Source organism: Diuraphis noxia, unplaced genomic scaffold (genome assembly GCF_037042655.1).
Source record: "Diuraphis noxia isolate RWA-SAM2 unplaced genomic scaffold, SU_Dnox_SAM2 contig0001, whole genome shotgun sequence".
Classification (NCBI taxonomy): Eukaryota; Metazoa; Arthropoda; class Insecta; order Hemiptera; family Aphididae; genus Diuraphis; species Diuraphis noxia.
This window is the reverse complement of record NW_028301711.1, coordinates 13,002,337-13,020,132: the sequence shown is the minus strand read 5'-3', so window position 1 is coordinate 13,020,132 and position 17,796 is coordinate 13,002,337. Positions and strand designations below refer to the sequence as shown.

Genomic DNA, 17,796 nt, shown 5'->3' with positions numbered 1-17,796 from the left:
CGAATTAATGATATGTTTTGCTTCTCTACTAAGGATTTCAAACACTGAATCATAATCGACTTTTGGTTTTCTTCCACGTCGGGACAACTATACAAAATTTATATTAATTATTATTTTAATACTTAAGATGATGCTAAATAATTTTTGAATGACAATATACATTTATAGTTCCAAGACTTTCTTTTAGTCTTTATATTACCTTATATCCAAAACTTCGAGAACACGATGACAATTTTTTTAATTATTTTAGAATGTCTATTAAATCATTTGATGATCTATTAGACATAATTAAAGATGATATAGAAGCTGATGAAAATGCAATAAGATATTGCATATCACCAAACGAAAAACTTATTGTCACTTTAAGGTAAGTCTGTGTAAATTATTATAACTAATAATAATTAAGGGAAATCAAACAAAAATGTTGCTTAAATTATTATTTACTGAAACATATTTTTATACTACTTTTATTATAAAACAAAGTAAATTTTAATATCACCATATGAAAGAAAAAACATTTGAATATTAAAATTTAAAACAAAATAAAAAATTCAACCTTTGGCGTTTAACAAAATTAAAAATAAGTACCTATATAAATAGAATAACTTTATATATTAATTAAATTAGATTTTTATCCAAATATATCAAGATCTGACGACTCTTGAGAAATGTCACTGACAGGTGATGGTACTATATTATTTTGGTTCATTTGAGTATAAATTTGATGAGGCGTACCATAAGGAACTGCAGTTGTATAATTTGGATGATCGTATTGTGAATATGCAAATCGTGGTGTATATTGTTGACTGTATGCTGTGGCTAAATGGTTAGATTGAGAGGTATCTGTAGTATTTAGAGGATGAGATTGAGTTGAAACTGACTGATTTTTTAAAATTATGTTATAAATTTCAATTTTAGTTTTTAAACGCGTGGTTTCGGGTACTTTTTTAATTTCCTTAACTAAAGACAAACAAAACAATTTATCTTCGTCGTCTTCTTTTTTCTCTGCGACATTCCTTTGATTTAGACTTTTTTCAATTATTTTTGCGAAGTGTTCATCAGCAGGATGAAGTTTTATTTTTTTTCGTTGGTGGTTAGGAGGAGTTTTGAAAATACCTTCCTTGTTTGAAGCACTGTGACTGTCTTCTTCAATCAAATTTTCAGATGCTGATTCTACGTCTTCATCATCACCAACTTCTGCAGTCTCAAAATTACTCTCAGTCGAATTTTTTTTTATGGTAGGCTGCAGAAATTGTAATCTCCCATAGTATAAATATGACGACCTCGCCAGACGCTCCCGATCCAGACTTTATTTGTTTCATTTTTTTCATTTCCTTTACATAGCCATCCCGAAGACCTTTCCATCTTTTTTGTAATTCTAATCCTATAGAAACCAAAAATCGGTGAATCTTGGTAGATATTATAGTATTATACCGATAAACTACCAAACAAATTTTTATGGAAATTTTACTAAATTTAACAATCTAATAATAATTAATAATTATTTCATAATAAATTATAAAAAAAGGCGGGTAAGTCGCTCTGCTATACAGTAGGTTACTGTAATGGATGGAATTAAATTTGAATCCAATGATATTATATCATTGTATACGAAAAACGATTCTGATCGAAGACGGTTTATCTGTCTAGAATATATTATAAATTATTAAAAATTTTCAAATCTTAGATTTAAATAGAAAATTTTTTAAGAATTTCTAGTTTAAAATAATTTGCGAATTTCCGTGATTTTCGTGATTTTTACACATGTTGTCAAAATTCAAACTTTGAATGCTTATAAAAAAAAATTGTGACTATGGATTTATTTTATTTTTCAACTGCTATTGTAACAATATGTTAAGAGCCTTGTATTAAATTTTCAAGCTTTTCTGCCAAACAAATTTATCGATATTAATTTTTAAAAAACAAATAATGATCGAAACTTTCAAATGCCTATGAATAGTTCAACTTAAGTCGAACATTTTTGAAAATTGCATAATGGATAGAATATACTTATATAAACATTTGGTGAAAATCGCATGTATCTATGGTCATTTGTTTTAAAATTACATCAAAAACCAAAATTGATTTTGTCAAAAAATGAGTGTGCATAAAATTTCCCGTTTTTCCCTTAATTTTTATTTTGTTTTTCTCGATTATTTAGAAAATTATTAAGAATTTTCTACTTTTGACCTCCCAAAGTACCAACTAGATTCACTTTCTGATCGAACGAGGTACTGAAGTCAAAAATCGAAGCATTTTTACTGCCACAAAACGTGATGACAGACACAAAAAAAAACACACACACATCATGGTAAAATCAATACATTCATCGCTCCGCTCAGAATCTAAAATTCAAATAATATTAACTGCACTAATGCACTTATGCACTAAAAAGTCAAAATATGCAAAATAAAATTTCAATTTTTATTACATTTTATATTTGATTTTTATTTTGCAGTGATAATTATTTATAAATTGTATTAAAATGTACATAAACAAAAAGTAAGATATAAATATAACAAATATTGGATCATTAGGTGTATATTAAAATTGAGATAATAAAATAATATTAATAATTTTTATGATTTAACAACATATATATGTATTTAGATTTTTTGTTATTTATTAAAATTGATTATTTATTTGCTCAAATAATTCATCTGATAGTTTATTGGATTTAACTGTATTTGTCATTGTTAAACAATGAATAACCGAATAAAGAAATAAAATAAATAACATCTTTCAATAAATTATGAATAACGAATTATCATGAAAAATTAAAATAATAAATAAAAATCAATAATAAAATGAATATTTTTTATTCGAATAATGCCTAACTCTGATCTCCGTTCAGAATCGTTTTCTTATACATTTATACCTATCATGTTTTTATTTTTATTTTCCTGCAGATAATTGTCAACAGGTTGCTCAATAACCGAATTACACTATAATTACAAAATTGGAATATCTACTTTGAGTGGCATAATACGTCAAGTATGCCAAATTCTATGGATGAAATTAAAGAATATTGTAATGAAAGGACCTAATAAACAGACATGGATAGATATTTCAATCGAATTCGAAAAACGTGCATATTTCCCAAACTGTATAGAAGGGTTGGACGGGAAACATATACGAATTACTCAACCACCAGATTCAGGTTCAATCTATTTTAATTATAAACATTTTTTTTCTTTGGTTTTGATGGCATTGTGTGATTCAAACTATTGTTTTATATGGGTCGATATCGGAGGTTATGGCAAAGACAGCGATTCAGGGTTATATAAAGAATCTACGTTGTATAGCAAATTGACTGAAAAAAAATTAGATATTCCTGATCCTAAACCTCTAACTGATAATGATGATATAAAAGTTCAATACGTCATTGTAGCTGACGAAGCATTTGGTATGACAGAAAATTTAATGAGACCTTATGGTGGTAAAAGTTTATCGTACGAAAAAAAAATTTTTAATTATCGGTTAACTTTGGCCCGTCGATTTGTAGAATGCACATTTGGCATTATGTGTAGTAAATGGCGAATGGACAGACCACTAGATGTTAAGATCGAGTTTGCAGAAAATATTGTTAAAGCCATATCTGTCTTACATAACTATGTCAGAGTGAGAGACGGTTTCAAATATGAAGATACGCTTTATGCAGCACCATTGTCAAATCTTAATCCAACCTATACTGGTCGTAATGTATGTGATGCCGATACGATTCGAAAACAGTTTACCAATCATTTTATGAACGAAGGTAAATTAGAATGGCAAGATAAAATGGTTTAAATTATTTTCTATTTTTGTAAATTTCAATACAACGTAAATATAATAAAATATGTATTAATTAAGTACCTACCTACCTAAACTTTTTTTCTTCTCTTCCGAATCTTCTGTGCCACAAAAGATAAGCACCAACTCTTTCCAACTTCTTCTCTTCATTGTTCGGTTTGAGTAATCATGGCTTGACATATCCCATATGGCAGGCTTTTTTTCAACTTCATTGATTAATGTGTTGATTCATTAATTGCTACCATAAAAAAAGTATTCCTTAAAGCTCCTAGTAGAGTACTAAAATTGAAGGAGTTATATCCTAATTTATGCCAATCACTACTCGGTGGGGAACGTGGTTAGCAGCAGTTAAATATTATTCAAACAATTTTGAAAAAATTAAAGACGTCATTTCAAATCTTAATTCGGATAATGCAATATTGCAAAAGCAAAAGATATTATGCAAAATAACGAGCTAAAAAATAATTTAGCATATAATTTAGCAAATTTTTGTTTTTTATTTGAAGTCATAAAAAAATTAGAAACATCGAATCTCACATTAGTTGAAAGCTTAGAAATAGTGGAAAATGCAGCAAATACACTTAGTGAAGTCCAAGGAGAATCTGGAATGATAATAAAAAATAAATTAAATGACGTACTAGCTAAAAATGTTGGTTTACAAAACATAAAAACTATTAGAAATATTCTTATAAATACAAATGAAAACAATGGATCAATGGATATTGAATTTGCACCATCTGATATATCAAATATGAAATATGCCCCATTAACCTCAGTTGACGTGGAACGCTCTTTCAGCAGATACAAATCAATTTTAAGACCTAACCGCCGTACATTTAAATTTGAAAATCTCCAAATGTACATTGTTTCAAACTGTTTCGAAGACGACTACAATGAAGATAATGAATAAATTAAAGTACAAAAAAAAATATGTTATGTAACAGAATTCTATCTTTATTACTTTTTTTAGATGATTAAAAATTAATTAAAAATACACATTTTTTGTTGTTAAATATTTCATGATTTTTAATACATATTTTGGCAAAAATAACAACATAAATATTTACATATTTTGACTTTTTTATTACATAAAAATCCGCGACCTAGTCATTAGTATAAATTTGTTTGAACTTTTTTGGAATTTGTACGCAACTGTTTCAACGAGAAACGTCCATTTTTTCGTGGGGGGCTGGGGTAACGTTATTTCAGCACCACGTAACCGCATAAACACAAATTATGGATACTTGAAAAATGCAAATAATTAGTACGTAATTAGTATGAATTTGTACGGCCATTTTTGGGAGTTGTACGCAACTAGTTTTTTGGTTATACTTAGAAATGTTATGAAAAATATATTTTAGTCTACATTCTGTTCCGACTGTTCAAATTACATTTACATTTTTTTTTTTATCAAAATTGAAAAATAGATATAGATTTAAGGATATTTTAATGCTTTATGATTTTTTATTATAATATAATTTTCGTTTAAAAAATTTTTTGTGTAAAAAAATCTGTTTTTCATTAAACAATCTAAATATAAAATATTTGTAAAAAATCTATTCAATTAAAAGAATAAAATGAAAAGGTACATTTGATAATATATATATATATATATATATATATATATATATATATAATTATCTAAAAATTAAAAATATAATAATGAAAAAATCTAAATTGATAATAAAAGGTATGTTGAAATAAAAATTAAAAATTAAAAATATATATGACAATATAAATCAAATCAAATTATAAAAAAATTATCTAATATTAATGAGAATTTAAATTGATAAATCGAAGCCTTATTAAAAAAAAAAAATGAAAATTGAATATAAATCTGATTTTGATAAAACTAGTGTTTTTTTATTCGTTTTAGGAAATTAGATTTTTATTCATATTACAATATTTTGTTTTAGATGTTTTTTATTAAAATTATAATTTTGATTTTAGATTTTTTTGATATTTCCATAAATTTAGATTTTTTATCTAACATGTTTTTTTGGTAAATATGAAATTAATCTACTACATATAGTATTAATGCTTACTTATAAAATAAGTTACTTTAATCACGATAATAGGGATCATCAAATAAACTAAATTACTAATTAAAATTATAGACTGACAGACCAATCCTAACTACATTAAGGGCCGCTGTATGATACGCGTTGATACATCCCTATTTTGTTGTTATGTTCTATTGTACTATAACATTAAATAATATATAAATTTAAATAAATATGTTCAAATGTCAAAAATAAACAACCATGGTAACAATTAATAGATAATATATAAGTATATTAATATAACATAGCAATAGGAATAATACATATTTTTTTTATCATTTTAACCATTATATTTTTTAACAATAGATTGTGTATGTATATATATATATATGTATATGTATATTTTCATATTATAATATGATTTGATTGTTCATTAGTTAACATTCAGTGAAAATTTCTTGTTTCTACGGTAATTCGTTTTTATAGAAATTTTAGAAATTTTAGAAATTTTATATATTACACCAATAACGTAAAAATTCACGTTTTTCCTTATTTTTTTTTTCATGTTTTCCGGTGCTCATGAAGAATATTGGGAATTTTAAAAAATGATCCCCCCACCAATTGCATCAACTAGATTCACTTTGAACCGGAAAATTTACTGAACCTAACCACTCAGAATCTAAAAATAATTTTAAAAAAAACACACAACTCAATATTGTAAAATCAATAGATTCATTGCTTTCTGAGAATATAAAATTAAAAACATAAAAAACATAAAAAAAACATTGAAAAATTAAAATTTGAGTAAAAAAAATGATATTGATTTACTATGTTCTGTGTTTTTTTTTGTGTGTGTCTTTGTACACGAGAACTTGTCGAAATAATGCTACGATTTTCAATTTCAGTAGCTTTTTGGGTTCGAAAGTGAATCTAGTTGTTGCATTGAGGAGGTAACTTTTTTAAATCCCCAAAAGTTTTCAAAAGCACCGGGAAAAACCAATAAAAAATTAACGAAAAACGGGAATTTTTACGCAAAATCAAATTTAAAAAAAATCGATTTTAGATATTGGTGTAACTCTAAAACTAATTACCTTAGAAACATGAAATTGTTCACAGAATGTTTATACAGGCATTTTCTATACAATTTTCAAAAATTGTCAAATCTCATTAAGTTATTTATAGACATTTGAAATTTTCAATATTTTTAGTTTTTTATTCTATAAATGTCAATAAAATTTTATTCGTTGGGACAAAAAACTTGAAAATTTAATACAAGATTCCGCATAAGTTAATATAATAGCAGACAAAAAATATTAAAAATACATATGCACGATTTTTTTTTATAATCATGACAAAATTTGTCTAATTGAAAATTTACAAATTCTTTAGTTGTTGAAAATTTATAAAATGTTTAACTTTTATAGCTAAGGATTGAAAATTTAAAACAAGGTTCCACGTAACATAATGAATCTAATTTGATTAATTTGGAATTTATTTAATAGGTACCTACATTTTTTTTTAAATGAATAGAATTAATCTATATATCAAAGAATCTAACTTGATTTTGGATACGAAGGAAACCGGTATTGAACCCTCATAATAATAATAATTATTATTTTTTTCGGGCGTAACCGTTTTCCGCCAAAATGACCCTAGCCCGTTATCACCATGGCCGTTTTCCGCCAAAGGTTATATTCCGATTTCCGCCCAAACAAATTAGTACATTTTTTTTGAGAACCCCTGAACTGAATCCATCAATTAGTAATGACTCGATGTACACGCCTCACCTTGTATCACACACGCGCTTCACCCCACACAGATATTGATTACAAACTATTATCTATATTTTATCTTACTATTATTACGCACCTATTTAAGTGTAGGTACCCACTGTATTTTCCAAAGCATACGCTATTATATACGAATTGTACGTAAAAATAAGTAATAATAAAAATAAGTATAAACATCACTAGATTTTCGTCCAAATAATACATTACAATTATATAAAAAGTACACATTCATTATTTAGGTATACTATACAAAAAAAAAAGTATTTTTAATAATATCACACGTCTGTCGTCCAAATAATAAATTATATAAAAAGTACACATTTCATTCACTATTTTATATTCATTATTTACTATACGAAAAAGAGATTTTTTTGACAAACTCGAACCTAGTTAAATGCCCATGAATGTATTTTTGAATGTATTCTTCATTTTTTTTTTGTCTCAAATGAATTATATTTCGTGGAGTTTTTGGTTGATTCACACTTGACATTTTACAATATACACTGGTTTGTACTTCATTAATCAAGGTCTGAACCCACGTAAATATTGAAGGTGAATTTTTATAAAACGATTGATTGAAGTCGGAATGAAACGATTCACATGCATTTGTGGTTCTTGTTAATGCAGAAGTTGCTTCTGCCCATAACTTAGGGGGGAATGTACTTGTATTTAAAATGTAATTGTTCAATAAATATTGTGAATACGCTAGAACGCGATTATCAGATGGACACTGTGGCATAAAATCTTCCATAAAACAACTCATTACTTCACTTGGATTTAAAAATAATAAACCAAAGGTATACCTTAACCACATACCAATATTACACTTATTTTTATACTCGATAATTAGCCCTAGAGATTGAATTTGTCGATACCATGCTTGAGTCAAGTGAAATCGACAACCAACTACATTCATCCCAGGCCAAACTTCATAAAAATTGCATTTAGAATAGCTTTTTCAAAGTCACTAGTAATATTAGTTGGTAAAAAAAGACGACCCATATTATCACACAGTTCACACATTTTTTGCAACATATAAATGTAAGTCTCTGTTTTTTTGTCAGGCAGCAAACAAAATACAAGTAGTACATAATGCCCATTTTTGTACCCATGAATTGTATACATTTGAGTAAAAAATCTAGCACTGTATTGGAAAGTGCCATCCATGTATATAGTTTGGACATCACATAAGAATTTTAAATTTTTTGCAAATGAAAAAATCAAAACGTTTTTAGAATCATCGTTTAATAATAAGAACGGTTCACCTTGCATTGTCAAAATGTTCATATCTCGTAAAGAGTCGTGCACAGATTGTATAGAAGTTGGATTAGCCGGAAGAATTTTTCGTCGGCTTTCATACATATTTTTTCGTACACGATCTACGTCTTTAACGGAAATAGTAGTACATACGCTTTGTCCAATTTCCCGTAAAATTATTTTTTTGGGCCTCATACTTACATCTTCTACCGCTTTACGCTTACAGGCTGAATTGATAATTTGTCTGTCAATTAGACGTCTATCGATAGCACTATGATCTGCTGCATGACTTCCTTCAACCTTGACCAGTACGTAATTCGTTTTTGTAAACATTTTAGCATTACATTTTTTCTCGTAGCACCTCCACCAGTAATACCGTCTTTAGATATATACGCATGTATAAATTTAAAATTGTTGTATATTAGCATAATATTACTGCGGTTACAGGTTATCACTTCAATATTGGGTATATTCTCCGACATTATAGAAACTTTTTTATAGAACGCGGTTTCAACTGACAGGTGCAGACTGATAGCGAACAATAATCCGTCAATTATCCGCGGATATCGCTATAATAATAGCGCGTACATCGAATCTATCATTACTATTTGATGGATTCAGTTCAGGGGTTCTCAAAAAAAATGTATTAATTTGTTTTGGCGGAAATCGGAATATAACCTTCGGCGGAAAACTCGTCTCCGATTAGAATCGTTTTTCGTATACAATGATATTATGTCATTGAATTCAAATTTAATACCATCCATTGCAGTAACCTACTTGTAAACTACTGTACAGCAGAGTGACATCCACTTACTTACACACTTTTTTTTTTAAAAAATACCTAATATGCTTACACCACAAATATATATATATATATATATATATATACACTGAAAAAAAAACTGGAATCATATTGATAATAATGTACGTAGATTTGATAATAACATTGTCAGTATAGAGCCAACAAAGTTTTATTGTGAAATTAATAAACCATGTTGTTGAAAATAACAGTCTTGAATTTATAATACCAATGAGTCAAATTGTCAATTCAACAATATTTATGGTTGAAATAATAATATATTTCTTATCATAATCATAATGATAGTCATAGTGACAATTATGTTTTGTTGCCAATACAATAACGTTTTTAAATACTACAAATAACATTGTTGAACCAACAAAATTATAATTTTTCTAGCAATTTTAATTGTTAATTTAACATACACATCTTATAATAAAAATTATATATATTCTTGTCAAGACAAAAATCTTTTTTAATACCACAAATATCATTGTTGAATCAACAAAATTATTATTGTTTCAATAATTTTAATTGTTAATCTTCAATTTATTGATTTGTAAATTTTCAAAATGATTAGACTTAAGTTAATGTAAAATGTATTTTATTAAATTCATATAAATTAATACAAAACAATCTCATTGAATCACTTAATTAAAAACATAACTAAAAAACAAAACAATATAATTATATAATTTGTGTTGTAAAAATTTACATTTAAAATAAAAGTAATTAAAAAAAAAAAAATTCAAATTGTAGTATAAAAGTAACACAATATTTATAGTTCAAACAAAAAAATTAATGTATAAAATTAATTCAAAACAATATTTTTAAATAATTTATGATGTAAAAATTTACATCTGAAATAAAAGTAATTAAAAAAAATTCAAATTGTAGTATAAAAGTAACACAATATTTATAGTTCAAACAAAAAAATTAATGTATAATGTATAAAATTAATTCAAAACAATATTTTAAAAAAATTTATGATGTAAAAATGTACTGCTAAAATAAAAGTAATTAAAAAAAAAATTCAAATAATAATATAAAAGTAACAAATTTTTAACTAACATTTATATTATTTAATTCAAATAAAAAAAATGCATGTGTAACATATGAAACATAATTAAATCAAAACAATATCTACAAATCACTTATGTTGTATAAATTAATAATTAAAAAAAAAATTCAAATTGTAATATAAAAGTAACGCAAATTTTTAGCTAACGAAGTAACAACATTTGTATATATTATTATATTTAAGCAATAAAACGTATGTGTAATCTATAAATCTATATTTAAAAAAAATACATACAGCTTAAAATATAACTCTAAGAGTAATAGTTAATAAAGATAATATGATAATTTATAATAATGTAGAAAGAATCTAGTTAGATCCTGGTTGACATATTTTGTCAATATACAGAGAATAGTGGCAAGAATTATGTATGCCAGTATGATTTTAATGGTCGAATAAAAGAAAGAAAATAAAAGTATTTAATTTAATTGTTTATATCTGACAAAAATTGGCTCAAAGTATGGTAAGGTTTGTCATATTTTGTATTAAAACAGTAAAAATATTTTTGTATAAATGTCCATACAATACTGCTGGCAGGTGGATATTCCAAGTTAAAAAGATGAAAAATCTTAAAACATATGTCAATTGCAGATAAAATATTAAACATTCTATACTTTATGGAATCAAAATAAACAATAATTTCTTTATGGTTTAATGGAGTACCAACGAGAAGAATGAATGGTTGAATAGGCATATTTTCATTTCCAAGATGCAAAATATATTCTTCAATTTCGCCAATTGTATTTTTGAATACAAAAAATGTATCTTGGGAATCTCTAATTGAGTATTTAATTTGATTTTTTTTCCCATTACCATCCCTTGTTACTTTCTTAGAAGTAGGTACAAATATGGAATGTAGTAAATAAAAAAAAACTGTATTTTTTCCACCTATAAACAAAAATGTAATTTGTAGAATTTTATATAATTTAAATCAATAATAACAATTATCTTTAGAGGTAAGCGTGGATAGGGTCCAATGGAATTTGGATTAATCATAGGCGGAGATCAGGGGGGTAAGACCCAATACCAATTTATTTTTTTACTGTAATATACCGAACAATTAAGTTACAATTCACAACATAAAATATTGTAATAATAATATTAATGTAATTATTGTAATAATAAATAATTATTAATTATATTGTGTTTATATTGTACATATTTTGTACCAATTGGCCATTAATATATAATAACATATTATTACAGGTACTGTTATATTTATAGATGGGGGAAATATCATTTCATTTCTAATATTTGTTATTTATCGAGAAGCGATAATAATTAATGACCTGTTGTAACGTTTATCATGATTGAATGAAATGTACCTATTCGTACAGTAATTCCGTAACCTTTGTGCGTAACCGTATTGACTATTTTGTACTTAATTTTATTTTACTTATTGTTTGATGTTCTTGGGAATACATTTCTTTTGAGATTGTGATTTAGATTTTTAATAAATAATTTAGTTCAAATATGTTTGAAATATTTAAATTTAAATCAAAAACAACTGAAGAGATACCGAGAGATACTACTGATCAGTAATCAACTTGAAGTATAAGTTGTCGACGATTCGGATTTAGACATGGGTGATTTAGAGTCTGGTCCTTAAAGACTATAACTAAGGTTAGGTAGTGAATTTATATACTAAAAAAAATATTTCACCTCAAGTATTTCCTAATTTTTATAAAATGATACAACTTGCTTTAACATAATCTATTAGTTCTGCTATATGTGAAAGAAGTTTTTCTAGTATGAGGGAAATAAAAACATGGCTAAGAACATCTATACAACAAAAAGAATTTAAAGAACTTTCAGTATTATGTATTGAAAAAGGTAAGACTAAAGTTTTAAGTAATGAAGCCATTTTTTTTTTTGTAAGCATTTAAGATATTGTGATAACGAAAATCTCCCACGATTTTGATGAATGATTTAATGTAAAAATTGTCCCTACGGGTCTGTTTGGCATCTAATATTTGAGCCCCCTTCAATATTTCATATAGAATCTCCGCCTATGGGATTAATTATAGTAATTCACGATTAACTTATAATTTGATGTAAATAGTGTAGTAATTTTGTACAGTAGTAACAATAAATATAATTACTTTCTGTGATGCAGAAAGAATTTTTGTATTCTTCAAATAATTTTCTACTAGAACTATCTTTTATTTTTATTTCGAAGAGTTCCTTAACCTTGATGTGTTTTTGTTCATAAGAATTAATAAAGTCTGGGCATTCTGGATACAATTTTTTAAAATCAATGTCAACCTATAATAAGTATATCATATAACATTTTTATTTGTAATTAATGGGTTTGTATATATTATATAAGTGAAATTGGTAAAAAATTTGATTGAACTTACTAATCTAAACCCATAAGGCAATGTGTAAGGCTTCCACATTCCCATTATTTCTTTTGTAGAATTAGTGTTTTGAATGGAATTGAGTCGGTAATTAACAGTTTCCTTCCACAACTTTTCCAAATCATTAAAATTTGAAAAATTATTATTGTTTTTTATTTCATCAACTGCATATTGAACACTCTGTTCCGGCTCTAATAACAGTAAAAGAAAAAAAATCAGTATTTAAAACTTAGGGTAAGGTCAAGAATAAGGTTTCTAGTTTCTTTACATTTGAGTAGTTTATAATATTATTGCAAAATATAATAAATCAGTAAGTTGAAAAGTGTAATACAAATGCATCAAATTAGGTACAAAATTGAAAAGGCACTGCACTTAAATAAGCTAAAGAAACATTTTTGAACGACTAACTGTAGAGGTTTGATTTTGTAGTTAAATTAATAAAGGTAGTGTTTTTGAATAATTATATATACTTTTGCAACATATTTGTAATACCAATTCAACTAACAATTTAAAATGTTCTATATAATCTTACCAAACTCTGTGCAATGCTTACGACCACTATGTTTTTCTTGATTTCTAGAAGTCAACTTTGTTGCCACTAAACCTGTTGTCTTAAGAAACCTTATAGAATTATAATATTTAGCGTATAATTTTCCCTTAGGGTTTTTATTTGAATCGTGCTTCATAAAATACAAATCCTGTAAATAGCCAAAACAGATTGTACTTAAAAATTTTAGGTAATATTAAATAATAGTTATTTACTTTCACTTCTGTAGGAAATATAGACACTAATTGATTTGCCAACTGTTCTGCCAGGTTCACAGACATGTTTATCTTTTTAGTGATGACCCATGTTTCGTGGGGGAATGAACTCAAGGGCCAAAAGCCTACAGTAAATAGTTATAACCACAGAACAATGACTAATAAACCAAATTTTCACCATGAAAAAAGGACAATTTTAATTGTGTCTCAGCGTTTTTATTTTTTTCATTAGACCAAATTATCAAAAGTTATTGATGTTAGGAAAACTTAAAAATATCAAATTTTTAAAATTATTATAACTTTTTTCTTAGGTTAGGTTGATATCAAACAATTGTTTATATATTATATTATATTATATTGTTTATATCAAACAAAGTTGATACCAAACAACTAAAAACGCTATGACACAGAAAGTATTATCTGCTATATTATAATACTCATTGATATTAAACTAATGGATGCGGCATGACACAAAAATCTGTAAGCTAACATAATTCATACTATTATTAACCGTTAGATGTTATAAATAATTTATCAATTATATTTACATTATATTTTCTCTCTCTTACAAGAGTTTTACTTTCCTTGTCACACAGAAGATGTGTGCGAGTGAGAACCATCGTTTCTCTCTTCGTTATGTTGGCTTTAACAGTGTATGTAGAATGTATAAAAGAATGCCGTATCCATAATATCTATGACAATACTCCACTGATGCCCGTGTGATAGCCGACATAGCCGTTCTCCTGCGGAATCGCCATTACACACATGCGCGCTCCTGTCAAGCTTATATAATATGACAGATGCATGACCCCTGACATGCACGATTCATAGCAGCGGTATAATTAAATAAAAAAACATTAATAAATATAATTTATATTATATTGTTGCTTCATAATAGTTCAGCACAATTATTTTCTTCCCGGGCCCTACCTATGTTATAGACTTACTAGCTAAAACAAAAGTATATATTTTTTCTTTATTATAATATTATTGTATCATTATGCTAAATATTATTATATTTTATACTATAATGTTAACGGCCGTCCATAATCTATATTATACACAAATACAAATTAGGTACGCAGGTAAAGGTAGATCGAATTTTCTACTGGAAACCACCTAAAAAGTTTAAAATTAAAACATTTTTTGTTATTAAGTGTCTTCATACTTAAATCAAAGTAATTAATACGTTCGTTGCTCTGCTCAAAATCTAAAATACAATTTATTATAAGTTTGAAAAGTAACATTTCAACGTTTTACGCAAACTACATCATAATTAATTAAATCTATAGTACCTACACACAAATCATATATATCGTGGTTTCCCTTATTTTATATTACTATTATTCTATTTTTAATATTATTCACTAGCAGCTAGAGAAGACCATGCTATTTTTATCAATTTTGTTTTCCAATGTATTGATGGTTTAATATGTTATATAACCATTTAGGTATAATATAGTATAATATTATTATTATTTTCAACATCGTGTTATTTTTAATACGATTATAATAAATTTAAAAGAGAAATATTTTCCAATCGTTTGCAAAACGCCGTTGTCTTCGATAGATCGATGTGTAGCTGCCGTCAGAGTTATTGTGTTTTCAATTAACTGTATTAATAATCACTTAATTTTTAACACAGTTACATATACGCGAAGGTTTTTTTTTTTAAATGGACAATAATAAGGTTGGTAATTGATTATAGTAGTATTATAATAGATAATAATAATAATAGTTACCTATTATATTACATGCAATATGAAACTGTTTAACTAGGTGCCAACCTAATCTGACGACCTAATATTAAAGAATTGCTATAATATAACAAGTTCAATATATTTTAATTTTTTAGTGTATATTTAAGAAAATGGTAAAAATATTTCTAATAATAAGTACCTATTTGAATAAAATGTCATGACAATTTTAAATTAGTAATTACAAAATTTAATTATAAATAAATTAAATAAATAATAAATATTATAAATAATAGTAATTTGGGAAACTGACTAGTATTGGTAAGTAAATAAAAAAAGCATTTGAAAAGTATTTGAATACCTAAATGTGTTTTAAATACATTCTGAATGGATGTATTTGTATCTGTATTTAAATACACTTTCAAAAGTATCTTTTACACAACACTGTTTACGATAAGGTAAGTATTGGATTTTATTATTTGTAGCATACATTTTATAATACTAAATACCCTAATAGGTATTTATTATGTACAAAAGCTCGTATTTTGATGTTTAATTTTGATTGGGTATTTATTACAGTTGAAATTGTGATAGTAATACCGATATCAGTTAACTTTGAGTACAAATAAAATTTTGTTAAACAACTATATTATCACATAATTGAGTTTAAAAATGATGTCCTTGTTTTATCTCCTTCTATACCACAATAAAAAGGTTTATCATTTATACACCCAAAGAAAAACCATTAGTAATATTGATCATGCAAAATTGTTGACTGCTAACAAAGCAAACACTGTGAATTTGACAAAATCTTTTTTAAATTAACTTAGATAATTGTTGAATTAATTATATTTTTGTCACTTCGATAAAAATGTATTATCAAGAAAAGAATAATGTATAATATTATTATTGAATCGACAATACTATTTATAGATTATTATATTATATTTATAAACAGTATACACACAGTATATATAACCAATATGAAAGGGACAACAATATTTTTTTTAGATTGAAAAGATTATTGTTATATTAATAATATGACTTATAAATCAACCGCGACTGTTATATTGTTCTATTCATCAGCTACACATGCTTTATTTAATCGTTTAAAGTGCTTTAAGTGTTTAAACACAATTATTTTGAAGTTGCGAGAATTTTTTTTTGTTATTTGAAAATCGATCATCGGTATCAGGCGATAGGTAAGTATAACTTAATTTAAACAATAAGTATGATTTGTTATATTTGTAAGTCATATATTAAAGGATGGTTACCAGCATTAGTGGCTCACTATAAAGTGTTCCACATGCTTAAGCCTGACAGTAATTACACTTGTTGTGAAGACTCGTGCAATCAATCGTTCGGTAACTTGTCATCTTTTAAAAGGCACGTGAATAAAAAACATATGGAAATGGTACCTAGCAATATCTCAATTGTGCCAGAAAATCAAAAAAATGTTACAAATAATGCAATTTTAAGTAGTGATATGATGATTTCTGAGGACCAATAAGGTGTTAATGTTTTCAATAGTGTTACTATAATTAATGAATTTAATTTCGAAAATTCTGCCAAACAACTTTATGAATCTACCGTGCAGTTTATTTTGAGTCTTTACAATAATAATAATTTTAATAATAGTGATGTCATTAATATACAGACTGGAATAAAGGATAATATTTTAAAACCAATGGCATCAATTTTAAATAATGTAGTAAAAATTGAAATCCAAGATCCTATTAAACTTTCTAAATTTAATAATCTTGAATCAGTAATTAAAGACCCTTTTCTGTATTGTAGCACTGAGTATTGCTTGATACGTTGGTTAAATGCAGAAAAAAAACTGCTCTCAAGTATACAACAATTTACAATTAATAATGAGATGTGTGCTGTTAATATTGGGGGTACTCTTAATTATAGTGAACATTCAACTAAAGGTGTTCTAATGCCTTTAAAATTTCAATTTAAAAATTTTTTTGAACATGGTGACAATTTAAAAAATATGAAAAATAGAGTAGAGAGTCTCAGAACAGATAATAGTACTATTTCTAATTTTGTACAAGGTAAATTATGGCAAAGTAAAATAAGGCAGTTTGAAGGAAGGTTAGTTTTTCCATACTTCTTATATATTGATGATGTAGAAATTAACAATCCACTATCATCACATGCTGGTTTTCAATCAATCTCTGCTATTTATTATAGCTTTCCCCTTGTTGAAAATAACTCTAAACTATCAAACATTTTTTTAGCAGCATTAATTA

At 26.0% G+C, this 17,796-nt stretch overlaps 1 protein-coding gene and 1 pseudogene across 1 annotated transcript; both read right to left on the bottom strand.

Moving 5' to 3' along the window:
* Window positions 1–631: 631 nt before the first annotated feature.
* Window positions 632–9,175, bottom strand: LOC149059763 (uncharacterized; annotated as a pseudogene).
* A 1,968-nt stretch (window positions 9,176–11,143) lies between these two features.
* On the bottom strand, window positions 11,144–16,846 carry LOC149059762 (uncharacterized). The gene is made up of 7 exons (XM_089225964.1): window positions 16,830–16,846; window positions 16,441–16,461; window positions 13,842–13,932; window positions 13,612–13,777; window positions 13,080–13,270; window positions 12,822–12,984; window positions 11,144–11,607 (listed from the first exon to the last, which is right to left on the bottom strand). Exons 1-7 carry the CDS (start codon window positions 16,844–16,846, stop codon window positions 11,144–11,146), a joined length of 1,113 nt encoding a protein of 370 aa, XP_089082090.1.
* Window positions 16,847–17,796: the final 950 nt, after the last annotated feature.